Source organism: Benincasa hispida, chromosome 5 (assembly GCF_009727055.1).
Source record: "Benincasa hispida cultivar B227 chromosome 5, ASM972705v1, whole genome shotgun sequence".
Taxonomy (NCBI): domain Eukaryota; kingdom Viridiplantae; phylum Streptophyta; class Magnoliopsida; order Cucurbitales; family Cucurbitaceae; genus Benincasa; species Benincasa hispida.
In genome coordinates, this window is record NC_052353.1 from 39714917 (window position 1) to 39737820 (window position 22904).

General features: G+C 33.8%; 2 protein-coding genes across 3 annotated transcripts; both read left to right on the top strand.

Moving 5' to 3' along the window:
- The first annotated feature begins 584 nt into the window (after positions 1–584).
- LOC120078559 (protein TIC 21, chloroplastic) lies at positions 585–9266 on the top strand. 2 transcript variants are annotated; one of them, XR_005482041.1, is made up of 5 exons: positions 585–1022; positions 7273–7530; positions 8157–8360; positions 8740–8915; positions 9023–9266. XR_005482041.1 is itself a non-coding variant. In XM_039032836.1 (4 exons), exons 1-4 carry the CDS (start codon positions 699–701, stop codon positions 8851–8853), a joined length of 900 nt encoding a protein of 299 aa, XP_038888764.1. In that variant the 5' UTR covers positions 585–698; the 3' UTR covers positions 8854–9266. The 2 variants fall into 2 exon arrangements, 1 of the variants encoding a protein (XP_038888764.1); XM_039032836.1 differs by having other exon boundaries at positions 8740–9266.
- A 1162-nt stretch (positions 9267–10428) lies between these two features.
- On the top strand, positions 10429–17383 carry LOC120078329 (protein unc-50 homolog). The gene is made up of 10 exons (XM_039032569.1): positions 10429–10718; positions 11379–11446; positions 11578–11603; positions 12739–12829; positions 13215–13310; positions 14547–14615; positions 15151–15209; positions 15290–15412; positions 16630–16701; positions 16788–17383. The coding sequence occupies exons 1-10, from the start codon at positions 10629–10631 to the stop codon at positions 16850–16852; spliced, it is 759 nt and encodes a 252-aa protein (XP_038888497.1). The 5' UTR covers positions 10429–10628; the 3' UTR covers positions 16853–17383.
- Positions 17384–22904: the final 5521 nt, after the last annotated feature.

Consider the following 22904-nt stretch of genomic DNA (forward strand, 5'->3'; position numbering starts at 1 on the left):
GATTTGTTCTCTGATACTCCTCCAAATTTAGAGGAAATGAAAGTGAAAGAAATGTAGTGACATTTCATTGGCTGTTAGGATAATAAGAGAAATTTATTAAAAAATTCATAACATAGTAAAAATATAGAGCAACAATAAGAAGAAAAAAATATGATAATGAAATTCATGGAGAAAAATGAGCTACAATAAAAAGTTTTGATTTTGTTTTAGTTTCTCATTTTACTTAACCATATTTCTAATAGGTTAATTGTTGTTCGTTGCCAAAAAAGAAAGAAAGAAATAAAGAAAGAAAAGTTTTAAAAATTAAAAGAAAAAAATTGCAATCAATATTTTATTCAAACAAACTTAGATGGAATTATTGAATAAAAAAATTTCAAAATAAAAATAGTAATCATAAAAACATATTATTTAGAGTTCAAAAAATTCATTAGATACCAGATACATGAACTCAACCCTGCATCACAAATACACATATAAACTCAAACCAATCTGCACTTCATGAACTTCAGACATCCCATTTCAACTCAGCGTCCAAACAATCCTTAATGTCTGAGATAAATATAAAAATTGAGAAAAAAAAAAAAATGTAGAACCCAACCCCAGGAGCCAAAAGCCTAAACCCAGCAAAACGCTAACTACAACATCCACTGTAGGCTCTCTGCCTGCAGCGCTATCACAATTGTATTTGATCGTCAATCATGCAGTCGCTACTCTCGCCGGTAGCTCGCAGCGGTCCATTCCCGGCCGCCGCCGCAGTTTATTCATCGGATTTACATCTCAGCCGCTTCCATCGCCGGCCCTTCTCTGTCCGCCACTCGTCCAATCTCAATTCTCCTCCCAATTCCCTCTCTTCATTTAATGCCGTTCGATCCTCTTCTTCTTCTTCGTTGTTGCTTTTGAAGACTTTTGGTACTCTGGAGCATAGAAGAGGACAGTTTTTCTCGGAAACACACGCTTCTTCTAGTCCCATTTCCCCGGCGGTTCCCCCAAATGATGAGGCTGATAAGGCAAAACTGGCTCAGGTTCTCTTTCTTCTAATGCTTTTATTTATCCCTTTTGATGTGATGTTTAATTGACCAGGAAATGTAGCATTGAAAACTAGGCTGACCTTGCTTTGAATTCTTTGGTTGAAATCGTGAGAGAATGTTGTGTTCGTTTAATCATAGATGAACCTTTGTGTTTACTAGTTTCATGAATGACTATGGATGGTTTCTTAAATTCCCACTGAAGGTTTTAGCTGCATAACCATTTAGCTCTTCTCTCTCTCTCGTGTGGGCCTAGCCCTCCCACTCGTCCTTGTTCTCCTGGCTGTGAAGCTTTGAATCTCCAAGAAGGTCAGATATTTTTCCTGGCAGATCGCCAATGGGAGCAACACTATAGATTGTATTAAGTAATCTTCTGCTATGCTTGGTCCTTAGTGGTGTAGAGTATGGGTCTGGACCATGTTTGATGGGATCGTCGGTATGATACAGTGATTTGAGATAGATTCATGCAGTCTTTTGGGATTCAGATGGCTCCCAACAGGTCGTGTAGGGCTATGATGGAAGAGATGTTATTCCACCCCCTTTTCGTGATAGAGGAGCATGTCTTTGGTAGACTGTTTCTTTCTGTCCTTATGGAATATTTGGCTTGAGAGAAATACTGGAACGTTTAAGGTATCAAGGCTTGGGAGAAGCGTGCGGTTGTGAAAAATCTCATCTTAAAACAAAACCCGACAATGGTCATTCTTTAGGAAACCAAGCTGGAAGTTGTGGACCGTTTTACATTAAGTCTCTTTGGAGTTCTAGACATATCAATTGCTCTGTGTTGGAGGCCTCGGGTTCGTCAGGGGGTATCATTCTCATGTGGAATGACCCATGTATCGTGGCTGGTGAGGTTTTTAAAGGTCTTTACTCTCTCACTACTCAGTTTTTCTTGGCTGATGGTTTCTCTTTTTGGCTATCTGGTATATATGGCCCTTCTCAGGCAAAAGACAGGCCTCACTTCTGGTAGGAGCTGTATGATCTTTAAGGTCTGTGCACACAAAATTGGATTTTGGGTGGTGACTTCAATGTTTCTAGATGGACCCATGAGAGATCCAGTGGTAAGCCACTCTCGGCTAGCATGAAATCCTTCAACGCCTTCATTGGTGGGGCTGATCTTATTGATATTCCTCTACAAATGGCTCCTATACCTGGTCAGGTTATAGACACTACCCGGTTTTCATACTCATTGACCGCTTTTTGATCACGGATACCGTCCAACAGAAATTTGCATACACTACCTCCAAGAGACTGGGGAGACCAACATCCGACCACTTCCCTATCCTGCTATCCATTGGTGTTGACAAATGGGGCCCTACCTCTTTCCGCTTTGAAAATATGTGGCTGCATCATAAAGATTTTGGAGACCTTGTTGATCATTGGTGGAGGAATACTTTGATCGGGCACCCAGGGCACGATTTTGTTAAAAAGCTTAAGGGTCTAAAAGAGGTCCTAAAAGCCTGGAACAAAGATACCTTTGGCTGCATGCACACTCAAAAGAATCAGATTATTGTGGAAATCATGTTACTTGACGGTATGGAGGAGTCGTCTGATCATTCGCCTGTCTTGAGAGCTCAAAAGAAGAGCCTAAAGGCTCAACTTATCTCGGTGGTGGCTAAAGAGGAAACCCTTTGGAGGCAAAGATGCAAGCTCACTTCGCTTAGTGAAGGCGACCAAAACACCCGGTTTTTCCATCGTATAGTTGCCACTAGGAAAAGATTAAACACTGTTCTCGAAATCATATCCTCTGCCGGTATTAATCTTCTCTCTGAAACAAGAAATTGTCGAGGAATTCCTGAGTTTTTTCACAAGACTGTACACAAAGAAGAATAGCCTTGCTGCCTTTCCCACTTGCAACCACCCTTCCCTCATGATGCAGCAGTCTTTGCAGCTTGAATCTCCTTTCACTGAATAGGAAATTTGGGGGGCAGTTTGCGCTCTTGGTTCCAACAGATCTCCGGGCCCCAATGGATATACTTCCGAATTCTATAAAAAATCTTGGCACATCCTTAAGCCCGACATATTGAGGGTGTTTCAAGATTTTTTTAAGAAAGGTATCATCAATGCCAACATTAATGAAACTTACATTTGTCTCATCCCAAAGTGTGTTGCTGCTAAAAGAGTTGGTTTTTAGCATCAATGCCAACAATGGATATATTATTTGGTTTTTTGTTTTTTAAATTGTCCTTGTTTTTTCACAATTTTCTTATCATGGTTTTCATCTTTCCTAAGTGAGCATTTGAATTCTTAATCAAATTTTAAAAAGAAAAACAACCTTTATAGTTTTCAAAACTTAGCGTAGATTTTAAACTCCTAAAAAGTATACAATAAGACAAAGAAATCAATAAGTGGAAGTAATGTTTGTAAGCTTAATTTTCAAAAGCCAAAAATAAAAACCAAAAGTTATCAAACGAGACCTTAATATGTTGATTGCTTGCACATCCCTAGTTTGCTAGATAAGTATAAGTAGATGATATCCAAGATTTCTTTTTGAACCCATGAAGGCTACTACAAATTCTTTATAATACTATTTGGGCTCACTAATGCTCCAACCAGAACATTCTAGGTGATGAACTCAGTACAAACTTTTTAAAGATATTCGTCTCTTTGACAACATTTTATCATAGGAAGATATTAAACACTTGTGAAATGAAATGTTATGGAGGTATTGAGAAAACAATGCCTGTTAGATCAATCATCAATGGTGCAATTTTGAGCAAGTGAAGTTGGAAATCTTGGCCATTCTTTTGAGGAAGAGGTATATGCAGATCTCAGCAAACTTAAATTCAAGCCATGCACTCTTGGTCTTGTTTTGAGAATAAGGATTGGACTTTTAGGACTTATGTGGCAGTGGCACATCCAAAAAATTTGTGGTTGGCTATAGTAACACTGAATGGGCCCAACTGATCAATTGGAAAGAGATAAATTTGGTTGGTACCCATAAATTGAAGCATATCTTGATCAACGCAAAACTCCCATGACCAGAATGTCCTTTTTGTAGGCTTTCCCTGATTTTCTAAAGTGATTGTGAAAGTCGACGCATTTGGTTATGGGGTGTTTGTGCTGCAAGTGAAGAGTCAAAGATTAACTTACTATTAACAGGTCCTTCTATGCCAAGCGAAATAGAAACCTATCCATGGGAAGAAATTCATGCAATTCTATCATTGCTTTAGAACTGGCGGTCTACTTGATAAGATGGAGGTTTGTTACCCACATTGAATAAGACTCTAATACTTGATAGAACAAAGGCTAGCAAATATGGACCTCTCATGTGGTTGACAACGTTGTTGGATTATGATTTCTAAATTCAATACTGGCATAAACTAGAGAATAAAGCAGTGGGTGCTCCTTCATATTTACCTTTATAGGTAATTTTAATATCTTTCTCTATTGTGAAGAAGAGCATATTAAAGCAGTGAAGGAGCATGTAAAAGGAAACTTCTACCTAGCCCAAGACTGAGTCAAGTGGTCCATTATGGAAGGCCAGCTCTCTCCCGCACACCTTATTATGGAGTTGGATAAATTATGGTTTAAAGGGCATTTGTATTTGGTAACTAAGGACCCCTTCTCATTTCTTTACTCCAAAACAATACTGTTGTAGTGTGATTGGGGGACTTTCAGGTGTGTTAATGAAAATCTCCTAATGTACTATTGTCTGTGGCCACAACTTATTTGACTGTTGTCATGGGATAATTTTACTATGGACTTCGTCAAGAGTTGCCTAGTATGAGGGAATGAACTTAGCATGGAAATAGGCTCAACTCAATTCGATGGTCTCAATCATCCTTACACTGTATATGGAATTGGTATTTATCGAGGAAAGTATCATGCTCTGTGGAGACCTTACAAATACCACGACATGGGCCAGATAGCTGTCATTGGCTCAATATTAGTTCAATACCTTGTACCATATTACCGTGAAGGCTAGCTCTTATCAACTTCTGTTTGGTTAAGATTCACTTTTCATCTTCTGTAAACTTGATAAGTGTGGAAAGGTGTCTGTACATTTAACATATCGTAGGGCTAATTAGCGTTAATCTAAGTAGTGAAAGAGGAGTGATTTCGTACAAGGGAAGAGGATTACCATTTTTTTTTTTTGTTTTGATAGGTAAACAGCTTCATTAATGAATGAAATGGGGAGAAAAAAACTCTCAAAAACACCAAGAGGTATATCGCAATGAAGCTTTTCCATTGAAAATTATAGTAAGACTATAATCATAAAAAAGATGTATACTATTATACCAATGTAGAGCATAAAATAAAATTAAATCTAAAAAGCTATTGGGCAGAGTCCGTGGAAATTCTCCCATTTTGTTCACAACAAAGAGTCCAGCTGCCACAATGTTTTCTTCACACCATGGAAAGGATGATCCACAAAGATGGAACCAAGAACATCATTTATATTACTAGGCATAGACAATGACCACCAAAAAGCGTCCAGCATCATGGACCAATAAGGAGAGGCAAATGAACAGTGGAGAAAAAGATGGCACGAATGTTCATCACTAGAAAGCACATCACACACCATGAAGGCGAGTGGCAAATATAAGGCATTCTCTTTTCAAGGCGATCAACATGGTTGATTATCTCATGACGAAGTTCCCATAGAAATATTTTAACTTTCTTTGGATAAGCGTCCTCTCAAATCACCGAATAAAGGTAGTTAGGAGATGAATTCTTTGCATGTGTTAAATCCTCCATCAATGATCGCACTGTAGAGACCAAAACCATGAACTGTCAAAATTCCTTGGATTAACTAAGGAGAGAAAATGAGAGAGACTAGCCCATTTAGCAGCTTCATTGTCATTAAGGTTTGAGTGAAGACCAAAATGAAGCACGATGTTCGGCATTGCAGACTTGTGCTACAGAATCATTAGGCCTAGCAGTAGTTAAACAATCTCAGATAGGCTGTAGTGAGGATTCCACAAGTTAACCAATAATCATGCCAAAAGGATGCATGAAGACTATAGCCGATAGTCCTTTGAATACAAAGTCAATCAAGCCAATGGTAGTACTACTGTAACGCCTAGAGAAGAAAAATTACTTGAGCAGAGAGCAGGTGAGAAAGTGATGGAAGTGAGTAGGCAAATGTGTAAACGTGAGCTCCAAATGAAGTTCCAAATTGGGCCTCACCTCCCTCAGTTTGCTGCCATTGTTTGAAGGATGAGGAAATGGTAGGCAGCCTTTTCCTCCATTGTTCTTGTGCCTTTAATGGTTGGATGTGTTTGATTAGGGAATTTGGGTTGTCTTTTTGCCCGCTTATGGTTGTTCATTTTGAATGAGACATGTTGCTTTCTCACAAGCAAAGCAAGGATTTTGTGGGACTATGCTATTAGAGCCTCTCTCTGGCTCTTATGGAAAGAACAAAGCCAGAGATTGTTTAAATACAAGGGTGTTATGGACTTTTTTTTTTGGGAGGAATATAAAGCATATCCCTTCATGGTGGTGTTCAAATCATAAAAAATTCTTTTCCAATTAGGTCCTCGTCTTCATTTTGCTTGAAGGCTTTTCTTTTGCTCTTTTGGGAGTGCCTTTCTGTGATTAATACAGCTGTTGATGTTTCTTAACCCAGAGAGTGGGGGGGNGGGGGGGGGGGGGTCGTCTAGACAAATGCGGTGTACATTATGGAAAAATTTTAAATGGTAAGAGAGGACAGCAATGATGACCATCACCATAGAATATCATCGCATTTTGAATCAAATTCCTTCGTCTTATGTGTGTATTATGAAATGGGAGGCCATGATGGGATTTTATGATGCTTGAATTATTTCTGAAACTGTCCCTCTGCATAGTCTCTTTAATATTGCAAATGGACAGGTCATTTAGGTCTTTAAAATACTTCTTTATTATGATCAAAGTAGACTGGAATAGAATAAACTGGACCACCAAGTTATAAATTTATTTAAATTTCAAAAATACCATGTTCTTTACAACTCTTACAAACATAAACTATCTGATCATGTCATTTAGGCTAATATTGTATTTCCCATGTCGCATAGTTGGTTTGCCTTGCTTCTGACTGTTGCCTTGCTGATACTGTTAGTTGAGTTAGTTTGTGGTTTGTTAAGTAGTTCACTATGTAATTGCTGGTTACTTGGCAGCACATATGGTTAAGTGCTATGTCTTTGTAGTCACTACTTTTGAATTGAATAATGATTTCTTGTGATTTTTCTCTAGAGGTTCCTAGACTACTGCATCACTGTCATTATTGCTAAATCATATAATGAACTAAGTTGCTTTGATGGTTTAGGTGGCAAAGAGATTAGAGAAGACATCGAAGTATTTCAAGAGGTTGGGTAGTCTCGGATTTTGGGGACAGTTGGTGTGCACAATTGTCGCTGCCGTCATTCTTTCATTCTCTGTTGTCATCACCGGGAAAATTACATCACCTGCCACTTTTTATGCTACTGCTGGGGGTATTGTGGCAGCTTTCATTTCTGTATTTTGGTCCTTTGGTTACATTCGGCTTTCTGATAAACTTCAACGGACTGCAAATCAACCGTCCAAGGTATTATAATTGCAGAGTTTCTAAATGTTAATTGATTTCTTGTGATTACTGTAAGGCTTTAGTGTGCAAGAAACCATTTACTGTAAGACTAAACTGCAAAACCATGTTCTTTCATCCAATTTAATCTGCTAATAAACAGGATTTCTTTGCTATAAAAAAGAGTTCTTATTATTTGTTAGGACATTTATCTATTTGAAAAATGAAACAAAATCTGTACATTTACAACTTGGATTATTCCGTCTTTACTCTAAGCAAAGATTTCAAAAGGCTTAATCAGCTTTTTTATCATTTTTCTATCCAAACATAAACATCATGAACTTTAGGCTGACATTAACATTGGTGCCTTGCTGAGAGACCACTCTACAGGCACTTCAACTCTAGAAGATTTCTATTTATGTTACGATTCCTTTTTCTTTTCTTTCCCTTCTTGAGAAATGCAACTTGGTCAGACAGCCAGCTTTCGGCATCCTTCTTTCTTTCCTCCATTTATTTTTGCACTATTATATTGTAACTGGAGTAGCTATTTTGACAGAATTTTCACTGCTAAATATAGAGGATGTATAAAATAAATTAGCAATGTGACAGAACTCATGCTCCCTCTTCTTATTTATTGATCCTAATTTCAGGCTCCTCCCCGAGCCGATGTTGTGAATAGCCTAAGAAATGGGATAGTAGTGAACCTACTGGGCATGGGTGCTGCCATTCTGGGGATGCAAGCAACGGTGGGATTGTTAGTTGCCAAGGCTCTTACATCCTCAGCAATTCCATATTACCAGGGAGCCTCCCCTGGGAATAGCCCTGTTCTTGCTTTGGATGTATTCCTAGTACAGGTATGTTTTTTGATTCCATCAATTGTTATTTTGTTGAATAACATAAAAGCATGTTTCCAAACATACTATAAACGTGTAATAAATGTCATGTGAATTGGCAATTCCTTGCTGCCTTTTACCATAGTGGTTTAAACAATGGCAACAGTGAATGTTATGTATGCTTTATTGATCACTAGAGCATATCATTCTTCTTCTCCTGTAACTAATAGCAGTCATGAGAGTATAAAGGAATATGTGTTTTTTGAAAAGAACCAAAAGAGCCTTATGCATAAAAGAACCAATGAACCAAACTTGTATGAGGCATACCAAAATATACATTGATTCTTGATGAGATACCCCTGCGCCATATAATGACTTCTTTTAACTTTCCTACTTGCAGGCTTCTGCGAACACTATTCTCTCTCATTTCCTGGGGCTCGTTTTCTCATTGGAGCTACTGCGCTCGGTGACATTACCTGCTACAGATAGTATTCCTATTCCCCGAATAGCATAACCTCCATTGTTACCCTTCTAGTCAGTTAATCCATCAGCGGATTCGACATCGGAGGTGACACGGTACGAATTGCTTGTGAGTTTAATGTCTATTTTCAAGCGTAATCAAAGGCGTTTGTATTTTCATCTCACCCATCTGATCGGGGTACTCTCTTTTCTGGTGTGGGTAGAAATCAAAAGCGTTCTCTTGGTATGGGACTTGAATAGTTGCAGAGGTCCTTGAAAGTGTTTCCTGCGGGTAGCTTAAATGGAAGTTTCTTGTATTGTATTAGAAAAGACTGGCAAGCCATGTCAAACTCTTCTATTAAAGTGTAGATTCAATGATTGTTCTGTCTTGAGTTTTAAATCCCTCATCCATTTTGATATTTACTTTGTTTTTTCTTCTTTAATAGAAAATAATTTACATGGTTGAAACTTTGGTCTTGGTTGTTTTATGTATTTGGTTTGTGCAATTTTTTAATGTTTGATAATGATTTTGTGATTTCGGTTTTAATTTTATGTTATTTAAAATTGTATATGTTCTCTGCTTTTCACATTACTTAAAGAACCACTGAACCATTTAGAAATCGTTTTTTGTCAAAAATTAAAAAAAACAAGTTTTTAATTACTCTTTTCATAACTCGACTTGGGTTTTTAATACATTTTAGAAAGTAATAACCAAACAAAAAACATAAGTTTAGTTCTCACTAATTTCAAATTAAAACACCAGAGGGTGTAATTTGGAATAGTTTTAAAAATTTGACCTTTGTGTTTTCTAACTTGGTGTATCAAACAAAATATCGTACTATGTGCAAGTTTTTCTCTAATTTTGTAAGTCAACTCTTCTATAAAAGTCATGTTGAGCATGTGCAAATAAGACAAATTCTATTTGCACACCAACAAAAACAAGTTAAGGTGAGGATACGAAAAATAATCTGACCACAATTTTTTTTTTTTTTAATATTACAACGGGATGAATGATTGAATCTTTAACCTCTAGGGAAGATTTTTTTACAATATATGAGGTGGGGGAATTGACCATTTGATTTTGAAATTGATAGTACAAGCATAATATTAAATTTCCATTGACATGTCTATATTTCTATTGATATTCTCATGTTTCCATGCATTCGATACCGACATGAAGGATGAATCGATATTACCATCATATTATAGAAAAATCTATTAAGCACAAAAGAGTAAGCATCAAAATGTCATTAATAAAAATATAATAAAAATGATAGACATGTTTACTTGTTTGAAAATAATAAAATGTTTATTTATTAATTTAAATTTACTTTTTTTATTTTTTTTTTTGTTTTTATAGTTTCCATAAATATGGATCGAAATCGACATTTTATCGATATTTCTATTGAAATTAAGATCTCGATATTATTGTCGATATTAATACTTCAAACCTTGAATATAGGTATTATCGTTGAGTTAACTACTCCGACCAAAACTTAATTAATTACTTAAGAATATGGTAAATTTTAATTGTTTTTTTTTTGTAAGAAAAGTTTAATTAATTAGATAAAGAATAATGTTGTGACTCGTAAGAGATGTAACAATTTTTAGAATATGCTTATAAGCTTTTGGGCCAAAATCATTTTTAACATTTGAAGAGAGAGAGAGAGAGAGATCATTTCCACCTTCTTCGCCCGTTTTCTGAAACTCGTCGACGGAGAAGAGGAGATAGTTTGTTCGGAGAATTCTCAGATCTCAGAGCAAAGAAGTGGCTACAACAATTCAACTGTCGCCGGAGAAAGGAGGTCGCGCAATTTGAAGCAAGCGGAGATGTTGCCCACAGCTTCCAGAGGACGCTCCTCGTCCTCTACATCTCGAGCTAATCCCATGTATCTGCAGTACCTTCGTCGAATCGTCAAGGTTCTCTCTCTCCCTCAGATTATGCCTATTTTCCATCTCTAGCAGATCCGTTCCATATCTTAATCAAACTGCTACTTTACGCTTCCAATTTGTAGACGATTCATCTTCCCGAATATGCCTGATGAAGGCTGTATGAGATTATCTGATTTGGTGTTATCGTTGTTTGAGGAATTTTTATGCCATTATCATTTTTCTCAGTGTTGTTATTAGTTCGTTCTGAAATTTTCTTCTTATTTTGTATTTTAGCCGCGATTCTTTTTACCTGCTTATTTTTGGTTAGATCATTGCTTGTTCCGTTATTCGTTATTTACAGTACGCTTTTCAACTACTGTTTGATCTTCGATGTATTGAGTATGGTGCCACGTGGAGTCTTGGATCTTGTGAATTCAAGCAGTGAGTTGGATAGTTCAGAGCTTGGTCGTGTTTGAAGAGAACAAGTTTCAGTTGTTCTCTGGATTTGTAATATAATTTAGTGCTTCCTCAACATGCTTTGGCTAGTTCTGTTCTACTTGAAATCTTGTCATATTCTTGTTTACAAAATAAATTGTCGGAAATTGGGCTTAAAATGAAACTAATTTTCTTTCAATTGTCTTCTCACCTGACGTAGCTTGCTTGCTTCCATAAATTTAACAAGTTATCACTTTATCTCTCTGCTTGCAGTGGCAACAAATGGACATCGAATATACATTCTGGCAAATGCTTCATCTATGCACTTCACCAAAAGTTGTGTAAGTAATTAGTTCTTATTTGCCTGTTGTCACTCACTAAGAGCTTAAGCAAACTTTGTTTCAAGTTTAGTTTTAGCCCATTCCTAATCGTTGGTATTTGGATTTTTGTTGGAATTTTGCAATGGACGCAGCTATCAGCATACCAAGTATCACAAACGTAAGTACAACTCACATCAAAGAGTTCTTTTCTGTTTTCTTTTGCTGATTGTAATGGTGCTGAAGAATCTGTTAGTGTACTCGTGATTTAAGCTTATTTATGTGTAGTCCAGTTTACAAGTTTTTTGGATCTTTTTCAATATCCACTGTACCCCTTAACTTTGTGGTGAGTTCCTCTTATAGATAATCACTAGATTCACTACCAATGTAACATGCTACTAGGTGAAGGCAGTGAATATATACTTAAATTCAAAACAAAATATTTTCATAAAAAGATGCAGGGTTTTTATACTCAGGTTGATACATAGGGGAAGCTTATTGCTGTAGTTTAAATTTTTAGTTAAGATATTGGTGAAATAGGTGATGGAGCCTTGGAGGTGGACCATTAAATTTTCGGAGACTGATTCTTAGGTCTCTGACTCTTGATGGTTTGTGTGCTTCCCTTAGGTCTCAATTCTTGCTTGTTAGGATTCCCCTTTTTGTTGTGTTGGGATGTTTCTCATAATAATTTTCTGTTAATCTCAGAAGCTATAGGGTGGAGAAGTTATCATGAATCTTAAATCATAAGCTTTAAAAGTAGAATTTCAAGTCAAAATTTAATATTTTCTAATCAACAGATTGGTTTCTAATTATTTTCTTATTCATATAGTGGTTTCCAGTTGTGTTGAAACTTGTTGAGAGGTATTGGTGTGGGCTTTGCAAGTGTTCTGTTAAATTGATGCTTTTTGAAAGAATCGGTGATTGAGCCTTGTGCATAAGAGATTGAAGTGTAAAGTGATAGAGATGGATCTTTTATGTTGAGGATCTTATTCTTAGTTCCTATTTGTTTGTACGCCTTTCTTTTTCCCTTTGTGTTGGATATTTCTCATATCCTCTTTCTGTTTCGTTAGGATTTCGTTTGGTGTAAGCTAGATACTCTTTTTTGGAGGGGATTTTTGTAACACACATTAGCCTTGGTGGCCTTCCTCCCTTTCGCATATTTCATTGCATTAATGAAATTTGTTTCCCTTTCCAAAAGGAAAAAAGATAAAGAATATATATATATATTTGTAACAATAGATGTAATATGTATAGTATAAAGGTTTTCCGTATATTAAAACTAAAATGAAAAGTTCTTTGCTTTTTTCTTGTGTCAGAAACTAAGAATCAGTGGGCACGTGACGATCCTGCTTTTGTTGTGATCTGCAGTCTTCTTTTGGCAGTTGCGACTCTGGCTTACTGTGCTGCGTAAGTGTAGCCAATGCTTCTATGCCGTATCGCTTTGTTGATTTATTTTATTATGAAGCACACATCCGTTATGGTACGCCGTACCCAAGATATTTGTGTGTGTGTGAGGGAGAGAGCAAAAGTCTTGAGAAGGTCTTTCAGCCTCTCCCTCTTTCTCACCAAGAAAAATATACATGCACTCACACCATTACCTAAACAAGAGGTACACGAAAGAAATATGTATACCTGTACGCTTCATGTGATAACCAATATCCTTTTTCTTGATGGGTACAATTGGACCTTTTCCCCCCATATATACTTCTTTGTATGAAGTTCCCTATTTAGAAATTAAGCTAACTTATCTCAGTTGTGTTTTCTGATTGTCAAATTTTGTCAATAATTTCAGATATGATCATAGTGCTGCACATGCCTCTTTTGTAGTTATTTCTGTACTGCTCTTCCATTTGCTAATAACTGGGGCGATTTTGGCAACTTGTTGTTGGTAAGTTATTTCCCTGTTGTATGTGCATGTTACTACATGATTTTACCAACAAATTTTTTTTTCTATGTACGCAAGTACTATTCATCATTTGCTATGATCTCGAATGCTTATGTACTACATATTGACTGATAGTTTGTTCTCTTGTCTGTCCTGATTTTCCCTTAGGACTTGAACGGTCCTTATAAGATGTGCCTTTTCTAATGCTCCCCCGACTTTAATTTCAGCTGTTTGTTTCTGCACTCAGTGAAATAGGCATATGGACAACATGAATGAAAGTTATAAAGGGTGATCAGTTAGTTTGACTACACGATAAAAACATTCTCAGAAGGATTTATCTCTTTAATTTCAGCTGTTTGTTTCTGCACTCAGTGAAATAGGCATATGGACAACATGAAGGAAAGTTATAAAGGGTGATCAGTTAATTCGACTACACGATAAAAACATTCTCAGAAGGATTTATCTCTTTTCGTGTATTTTGGTGGATCATATCTCTTAGACAATGGTTGACTGCACTGAGGATATGAACCATCCTAATTTGATGTAGTATAGTAAATCTATTACTTTCCTGTTATCGTATGTTGAGCATGCATTTGAATAATTATGCATTCTATTAGGGTGTGTGTGCTATTTTATGGGGGCTTTGAAGTGAGAGAAACTGTCTTCAGAGAGGGTATGGTAGTTCTTCTAATGATGTTAGGTCCTTTGTTAGATTCTCTATTTCTCTCTAGGCTCCAGTTTCTAGGCTTTTTTGTAATTATTCGCTTGATCTTATTTCTCTTAACTAGAGTTTGTTCTTGTAATTTGGCTCCTTTTTGTGGACTTTTTTTGGGAGGTGTATTCTCTCATCTTTCCTTAATAAAAATCAAGTTTTCTCACAAAAACAAAAATATAATAAAAAAAGAACTTGTGCATTTTTTTAAATCAGCTAAGAGATGTGGCTTAGAATAGGGAATCTAGCTGTTTCCCTTTTCCTTGTTGAGATCCTCTGTTCTCTGATTTAATTTTATTGTAGATATCTTCGTTAAATTAAATTATGTTGAAGTTGGTTCTTAGCCTTTATCAACCTTTCAATGCTGAATTATTACCACAGTTGACCACTTGAGCATTTTTACGTAATCATTTCCAATCTTTATTGTTCAAGTAATTTTTCAGTATGCTGATATAACTCTTATTGGGAAAAGAGGTATGCTGCTGTAATTTATAGTGATCAATTACATTACTTGAACGTATTTTCAGGTTGCTAACAAATGCTTACCTTCGGGAAGAGACACCAGGCAGTCATGTAGTTGAGCAACGGGTTGAATGGCAAGATCTACGACTCTCACCTCTAGCTTTATTCAAGATTGCTTATATCTTCAGTTAAACTTCTGTCGAGCATCAGTTTTTAGGACCAAACTACTATTTTTTGCAATTTCTAGGCCTTGTTGATAACCATTTGGTTTTTGGTTTTTAAAATTAAATTTATAAACACTACTTCCTCTCATGAGTTTCTATTTTTATTATCTATTCTCTACTCATGTTTTAAAAAACGAAGCAAACTTTTGAAAACTTAAAAAAAGTGGTTTTAAAAAAGTAGTATTTGTTTTAAGAATTTGACTAGGAATTCAAGTATTTCCAATAAAGGTAAAAATTAATAGAAAATTTGGGAGGAAACAAATAGAAATTTCAAAAATAGAAAACTAAAAATGAAATCGTTATCAAATGGGAACTTAGAATTGCGTTTTTAGTGGCCTTTTGGGTTTTAGTATTCTTTTATGTTTACCCAATGTCTTTCCTTTGAGCCTTCTAAATTACTGGATGATATATCGTTTATTTATTTATTTATTTTCACTGGTTCTAGGCTCTATGCATTTGATGTGCACTGCAATTCTTTCTTCCCGATGTTTGTTTTGCTTTATGGTAAGTATGGTAAGGGCTTCCGTTTTTGTTCTGTTTTCCAGCCTCTATGATGCTAGTCTGAAGTCTTGGTTTCGTTGCAGTTATCCATTACTTTATGTCACCGCTTCTGGTGGCCCATGGCTTCATTCCATTATTGCTGTCAAATTTGCTTTTCATGATTGGGACTTCGTATTACCATTATGTCAACTTTTTAGGCTATGACGGTAAGCTATATTTTCTTTCATGTTCCTATCTGGTCATACACCTTCTTTTTGTTGATTGCATAAATAACTCAAGCAATATTGAACCAGAGAGGACAAGCCTTTTTCTCTTCATGGCTAGAACTTTTGGTTCTCTAGAAATTTTAGGTGGGTGCCATTTAGGAAGTGCTTTGGATTTTAACCTATTGTATCTACCACGTTGAGGTGAGATTAAGTGTGGTTTAGGATGGCTTCTGAAGATTTTCTTTTCGACATAATGATAAGACATTTATACGCAAGTACTTATAGGAGAAGGATTAGTTATGTGCCTGTGCCTGTCCGAAGAGTAAAGTAAAAACTATATTTGTTCGAAAAGATACTTTTAATTAGTTAAAAAATACTTTCCAGCAAAGAAATTGGGTCAAACTCATTCAGTAATCTAATGAGTTAAGGGCGTGGTTGAAGGGTAGGACGGAGGGAGGGGGTAGTGGGGGGGAGTTAGCTGGTGAAATTAAGGCAGATTTTAATTAAGTAAAAAAATAATAAAATAAAGAAAAGACAGACTTTAATTCAACGGATGGCCTGTGAATGAGATGAATAGTGTTGGTTAAAACTTAATACGAGTTTGCCGTTCGTGGAGGTGAGAGGAAGTGCATGTCCCCAACTCCTAGCTCTTCTTAGTCCACAAACATAGTCTTCTTCAAATGATATCATTTATATTTTTCAAATTAATCAGTGTTGGTATGAGACAACCCAATGATATTAGATGTTACTGGAGGGAGGATTGATCAATGACACATCAGTGAAGGAAATCAATAACTAAGGCCTAGTTTGATGACAATTTGATTTCTTATGTTTGATTTTTGGCAATCAAAATTGTAAAATACTACTTTCACCCTTAAGTTTCTAGGTTTTGTTATCCATTTTCTATTAGTGTTTTCAAAAACTATGTCAAGTTTTGAAAACTAAAAAAAATGTAGTTTTTATTTTAAAATTTAACTATAAATCAAGTGTTTCTTTAACAAGGTGAAATCTATAATTGAAAAATTGGAAGAAACAAACATGTTATTTGCCGTTTCTTATGGGGAAAAAAAATCAAGTGGGCCTAAGTTCCTGTTTTCTAGTCAAATATGAATCCATAACTGAGACCACTGATATATTTGAGTTTGTCTTCCCAGTTTCCCATTAGCCGTAAGCTTGCATCCACGAAATTATTGACTTGACCGTGTGCCTTCATGCAGTATTGCCATTTTTGGAGAAAACTACATTCTTCCTCTATCCAATTGGTGTGGTCTTTGTCCTTACTCCAATCTGTAAGTCATAATGAAACCTAGAACAACTCCCCTTTTCGTAGCTCTTGTGCTGAAAGTAAATTTCATTTTCCCTTTTTTGCCTGCAGTTATCTTGATAGGCTTCAACCCTTCAAGATATTTCATGAATATCTACTTTAGTCAGAACTTATAATCTCAACTTACGGATTCGGCTACAGCTTGCTTATCTCGAGGCAGGACGATTGATAAATCAAATGATTTCATTGACACAAGTCACTGCATCTTGAAAGAAATGAGGAAGTCCACGTCGTTAGAGCCTCAGCTGCTAATTTTTCAGGCTTTTCACGAGCAATATCAAGAATTGTAGGGGGTAGGATCTTGGTATCTTGTGCATCACGGCTACAAATGAGGTGATGCGGCTAAATTTTTGATGAAATAGATGTGTTGAATGTAATGATTTTTACCTTATACGTTTTATTTTTGCAGTTTACACATACACTTGAAAAGAAATTTAATTCCATTAGGCTTTCTGAATATGTTGTATCTGCAGATTTGTTTGTTTGATGTGCAGAGACCATTTCATTGTTGCTTAACATTGCTTTCCAGTTGACAAGAAACAGGTGTATTCCCTTTCCCATTTTGTTCAACGTAGGAAAAATGTATGTCTTATGAAATGCAAATGACAAACAGGTCAACGATGAGATAATGGTACAGTCGACCTAAATTTTGGGTCCAAAGTGGAATCCATCCCACGTTTTAACCTCATTTTTTTGACCCATTTTTGTGTCATTAATAGCAGGTGTTACATAAACGATCTTATTGTGGACTTGTGCTCTTGCTCTTGCTGTGATTCATTCTCGCTTTTAATTCTTATTTTTTACTCTCTTGACTTTCGTTCCTTCCTCTTGATACTCCCGTATCTTGCTCTCATTAATGTACATCATCACTTTCGTTCCTTACTCTTGATCCTTGCTATTTTTACTATTCACTCTCTTTTAATGAAAACTTTGAGACCAAGGAGCAAAGAGCAAGAACGAGTAGCAAGAGAAGATAGAGAGAAAGAAGAGTGGGAAAATTTAAAACTCTAAAGAATGAAAGTGAGATCTTAACCTAATGTTCCATTTTGAAAATGGATCATCCATTCGAAAGTCCCATAAACGTGTGACAAATTGAAGTGGATCCAACAGTATTTTTCAATGCAATATGATAATGTCTCAAATTTGTCCACCAGTTTTGAATCACATGGACCCACTAGTAAAAGAGTCAGTTATTTGGTTTGACGTTGTTCTGATTCTTACTGGGGATGGCAGTGGGATTCGGAATATTGTCCTTGACTCCTCTCTTTATGTGTTTGTTTATTTTTTTGCAGATAATTTTATGACTAAAATTGAATCAAAGGTATTAAATAATATATAAGCCGACATTATATAAAAAAAAAGTTAGATATCATTTAATACATAGTTAATTATATTTGAGTATTTGATATTACTTTTGAGATAGCATTAAGGTATGAAGATACCCAATCAATTGAGAGAATTCCTTATAAATTGTAGCTTATAGAACAATGCTAACATCAACTATGGTCCATCTCAACATAGTTTGGTAGATATGATATCGATTACCATTTTGAAGGTTAATTATTTAGGTCCTATTTGATAACCATTTCGTTTTTTTTAAAAAAAATTTAAATCAAGTCTTTTTTGTCAATTTCTTACAATGATTTGCATTTTTCTTGAGTATAATGATTGAATTTTCAACCAAATTCTAAAAACAAAAATAAGTTTTTAAAAGTTACTTTTTTAGTTTTCAAAATTTGGCTTGGTTTTTTAAACTATGAGTAAAAAGTAGATAACAAAGGAAGAAATTTGGAGGTAAAAGTAATGTCTATAGGTTTAATTTTTAAAAACAAAAAAATAAAAAGCTAAAACTCCATTTGGTAACCATTTTGTTTTTAGAAATTAAGTATGTGTACACTATTTTTACCTCCCAATTTCTTCAATTGTTATCTACTTTTTACCATAGTTTAAAAAACCAAGCCAAATTTTGAAAACTAAAAAAGTAACTCTTAAAAACTTGTTTTTGTTTTTAAAATTTGATTGAGAATTCAATCATTGTACTCAAGAAAAATGCAAATTATTGTAAGAAATTGGCAAGAAATAGACTTGATTTAAATTTTTCACTAATGATTTAAAAAACTAAGCCAAATTTTGAGAACTAAAAAGGTAGCTTTCAAAAAGTTGTTTTGTTTTTGGAATTTGGCTAAGAATTCAACCATTATACTTACAAAAAATGTAAATCATTGTAACAGATGTTGATGAAATAGACTTAACTTTTCAAAAACAGTTATAAAAATTCAAACGATTATCAAATAGGACCTAAATTATTATCAAACGGAGTCTTAGTCTTCCACGACCATGTGTGGTTTACATGACCATTTGGCCTACTAGCTTACAACTTTATTGCTTTATTGATTTCCATGTTACTGTTTGATTATTCATGATATAATTGACCAACTACTACCATTCATATTCTGCTGTCATCTAAGCTACTGTTTTAGCAAGTCTCCACATTACTTTTAATTATTTATATAAATTGAATTTGAGTACCAAAAGCTGTCATTCATATTTGTATACGATCACTCGAGTTATTATTTTATGGAGTCCACAAATCACTTTTAATTTATTATCAAGTTAAATTACAAGTTTACTGTATGAATTTTGATGTTCATGTCTATTTTATCTCCAAACTTTTAAAAGTATCTAATATGTCTTTAAATAAAATTAAAGTTCAAGAACTTTTGACATTTTTGAAAGTGCAGAAACCAAATTTATACATTAAATTTATATTTTAACTTGTTTATTATGTGAATCAATGTAGATGATTGTCGCATGAACTGTTGTATTGAAACTATTTTGTAGCTTTTCTTTCAAATCCTACTACTTATGTTGCTTCAAATTATTCTTTCACGATTAAATTATAGAAAATACTCTTAAACTTTGTGCTTTTTGTAAAAAACATTTTCGAATTTTCAAAAATTTCATAAATACCTTTAAAGTTTTAAGAAAAGTTAAAAAAAAAATCATTACAGTTAGTTTTAAGTCTCTTAGTTCTCAAACTTTCAAGTTTTTATAAGATAGGTTCATAACTTTTAGACGTATAATAAAAACTTTCCAATAAATTCTTAACGTTCCTATTTGATTTTTTATTTTTTGTTTTTGAAAATTAAGTCTATAAATACTACTTCTACCTTTAAATTTCTTCCTTTGTTATCTAGTTTTTACCAATATTTTAAAAACCAAGCCAAATTTTAAAAGCTAAAAAAATAGCTTTTAAAAACTTGTTTTTGTTTTTGGAATTTGACCAAGAATTCAACCATTATACTTAAGAAAGATGTAAATGATTATAAGAAATGGAAAAAAAACAGGCTTAATTTTTTTTAAAAAAAACAAAAAATGAAATGATTATCAAACGGAGCCTAAATATTTGATTTTTATTTAATAAGTTTAGAGTTTTGAATTTTTGTATCTAATAAGTTTTTAACTATTTGACATTTGTTTTCTTCAAATTCAAGTATTTATTTGAATACAAACATGAAAGTTTCATATCCTAAATGCATGGCAACTGCCTTTGAGTCCGCCTCGAGGGTTAGACCGCTTGAGGTTAGATTTTGGAATTTGGAAAGTATCATTTATATTAATCTATATCTATACTATATTAAAAGAAGCTATAAATGATAATTTTCTCCTCCCCTTTTTGTCCTTATGTATTTTAAAAATTCTCTTCTTGCCCTCCTAACTAATTAGGTTGCCCTTCAACAAACATTGTATCTCTTAAGTTTCAAACGCATTTAATGTGTTGGTTAATGTGGAAGAGTCATGACTATTTGAGTTTGATGATGATGAGACACAACTCTTCCATTGAAAGTATATGGGTGTGTGATGTACCTTTAAAAATAAAGAACTTGATGGCCAACACATTACATTATCATTGCAAAATTTCAATATCCTAAATATCGAGATGCCACAAAACCTTTCTTTTATCGGAGAAGTAAAATCTTTCAAGAAATTATGGAGACTAAAAATGAGGGCTTGAAACTCATTTTAGAGGTATTGTTATCAATCTAACGACTAAATTTGTAGTATGGTTTGAGAAATCTTTTGAAGTGAAAGATTTGCCTTGAAGATGTTTTTTTTGTTAAAAAAAGAAAAAGAAATAGAAGAATTAATATGAGATTTAAGTTTGAATGTAGAGTAGAGTAAATTCGTAGTGTGTTTTGAGAAAACTTTTTTGAAGTGAAAGGTTTGTCTTGAAGATGTTCTTTTGTTATAAAAGGAAAAAAAAAATAGAAGAATTAAAATGAGATTTACGTTTGAATGTGAAATAGAAAAATAGATTAGATGTAGTGTTTCATCTCATGAGTCACATGTTCCTTCCCAATGACCATCAAATGCGAAGTAGAAAAATAGATTGGATGTAGTGTTTCATCTCATGAGTTACATGTTCCTTCCTAATGACCATTTCTTCTATTACCACTAGAATAACAAAGAGAAAGAGTAACATATTTGTAAATACTTAGAAAAAGATAGTATCGAACCAACTTGTGATGGTGCAATTTTGGCCAATTACCGATGACTTTAAAGTTCGATCGTGATTTTATGTTTATTTTATTTTATTGGAAGATATTCATATAAAAGAATTTTTTTAGAGGTTAGGGAGATATGAAGAGAAGAGATGAAAATTTTAGGAAAAATCTTCCATAAAAATAATTTAATATTTTTTAATTTGAAAATCCCAACCAACTATTTTCTTCCCTCTCTTTCCATATCTAATTTCATTATATTTATTCTCTTTTATTGTATGCTAATGGTGAATGTTTAATTTGCTTAATACTTTTTTTTTTTTTAACTAAATACTTATTGAATTATTTAAAAAATGTCAATGTCGGTAATTCTTATATAAAATACTTATTTATTTATTTTTCATTTTTTTCTCCATAAGCTAATTCATTAGAAGAAATCACACAACAATTACTCATGAGGTAAGATATCTAATTACGCCACATTTATTTATATGAGTTAATATATAATTTTTTACTTGATTACATCATCCTTATGTATTTTCACAAAACTCATATAGATTTTCATTCTTTTTCATTTTTAATGACCATTTCTTCTATTCCGCTAGAATGACGGAGAGAAGAGTAACATATGTGCAAATACTTAGAGAAAGAGTGAATTGACTTATGCTTGGTGCAATTTTGACTAATTAGAGATACTTCAAAATTCAATCATATTTTTATATTTATTTTGTTTTTTATATAAAAGAATTTCTTAGATATTAGGGAGATATGGACAGAGAAGTTGAAAATTTTAGGAAATCTTCTATAAAAAAAATAGTTTAATACTTTTTTAATTTGAAAATCCCAACTATTTTTTTCCTCTTGTAATTCTTATATAAAGTATTTATTTATTTTTTTTTTCTTTGTAAGTTAGTTCTTTAGAAGAAATCATACCATAATTACTCATGAAATAAGATATCTTATTATGTCACAATTATTTATACAAGCTAATATATAATTTTTAGTTTAATTACATCATCTTTATGTATTTTTACTAAACTCATCTATTTTTTATTTTTTTTCCATTTCGATCTCATTTTCCTTTTAAATTTAATGTCAAATATTTAAATTTATATTTAATAAAATGTATGTTCATTCATGATTTATATTTCACTACACAATTATGTTCTAGTGATTTTCAACTACGTTCAACACATTTCATATTCGGTTTTTAATCATTGTGAGTTTTTTCCCCTAATTTGTGTGGTAGGAGAATTGATCCTCTGACCTTGAGACCAATAATATTCAAATTTCACTTATTTTTTTCATTATTTTATAAATCATGTTAAATATTTAAAAGAAAAATATTTCATTTAGTAAAATTTATATTTAAATTTTTTTTTACCATGTGCATCCCACGAGCTTTTTAACTAGCTCTTTCAAAAGGTCAGCCATTTTCTCCTATCAGATTTATGTCGTTAATCCTTTAATTTTTTTCCTTCTCTCCAAGTTCTCTCCAGCCTAGACTAGGATTTCACAAGGGCAAAGTTCAATAACAAGAAGAAAGTATCAAAATTCCAATGGTTTGAGCTTGGAAGCAATACAAATGCACACAATTCAATTTTTATGTTTAATAGATTCATTAATTTTAAACGTATTAAATATGTTAGATATATATTAGTGACAT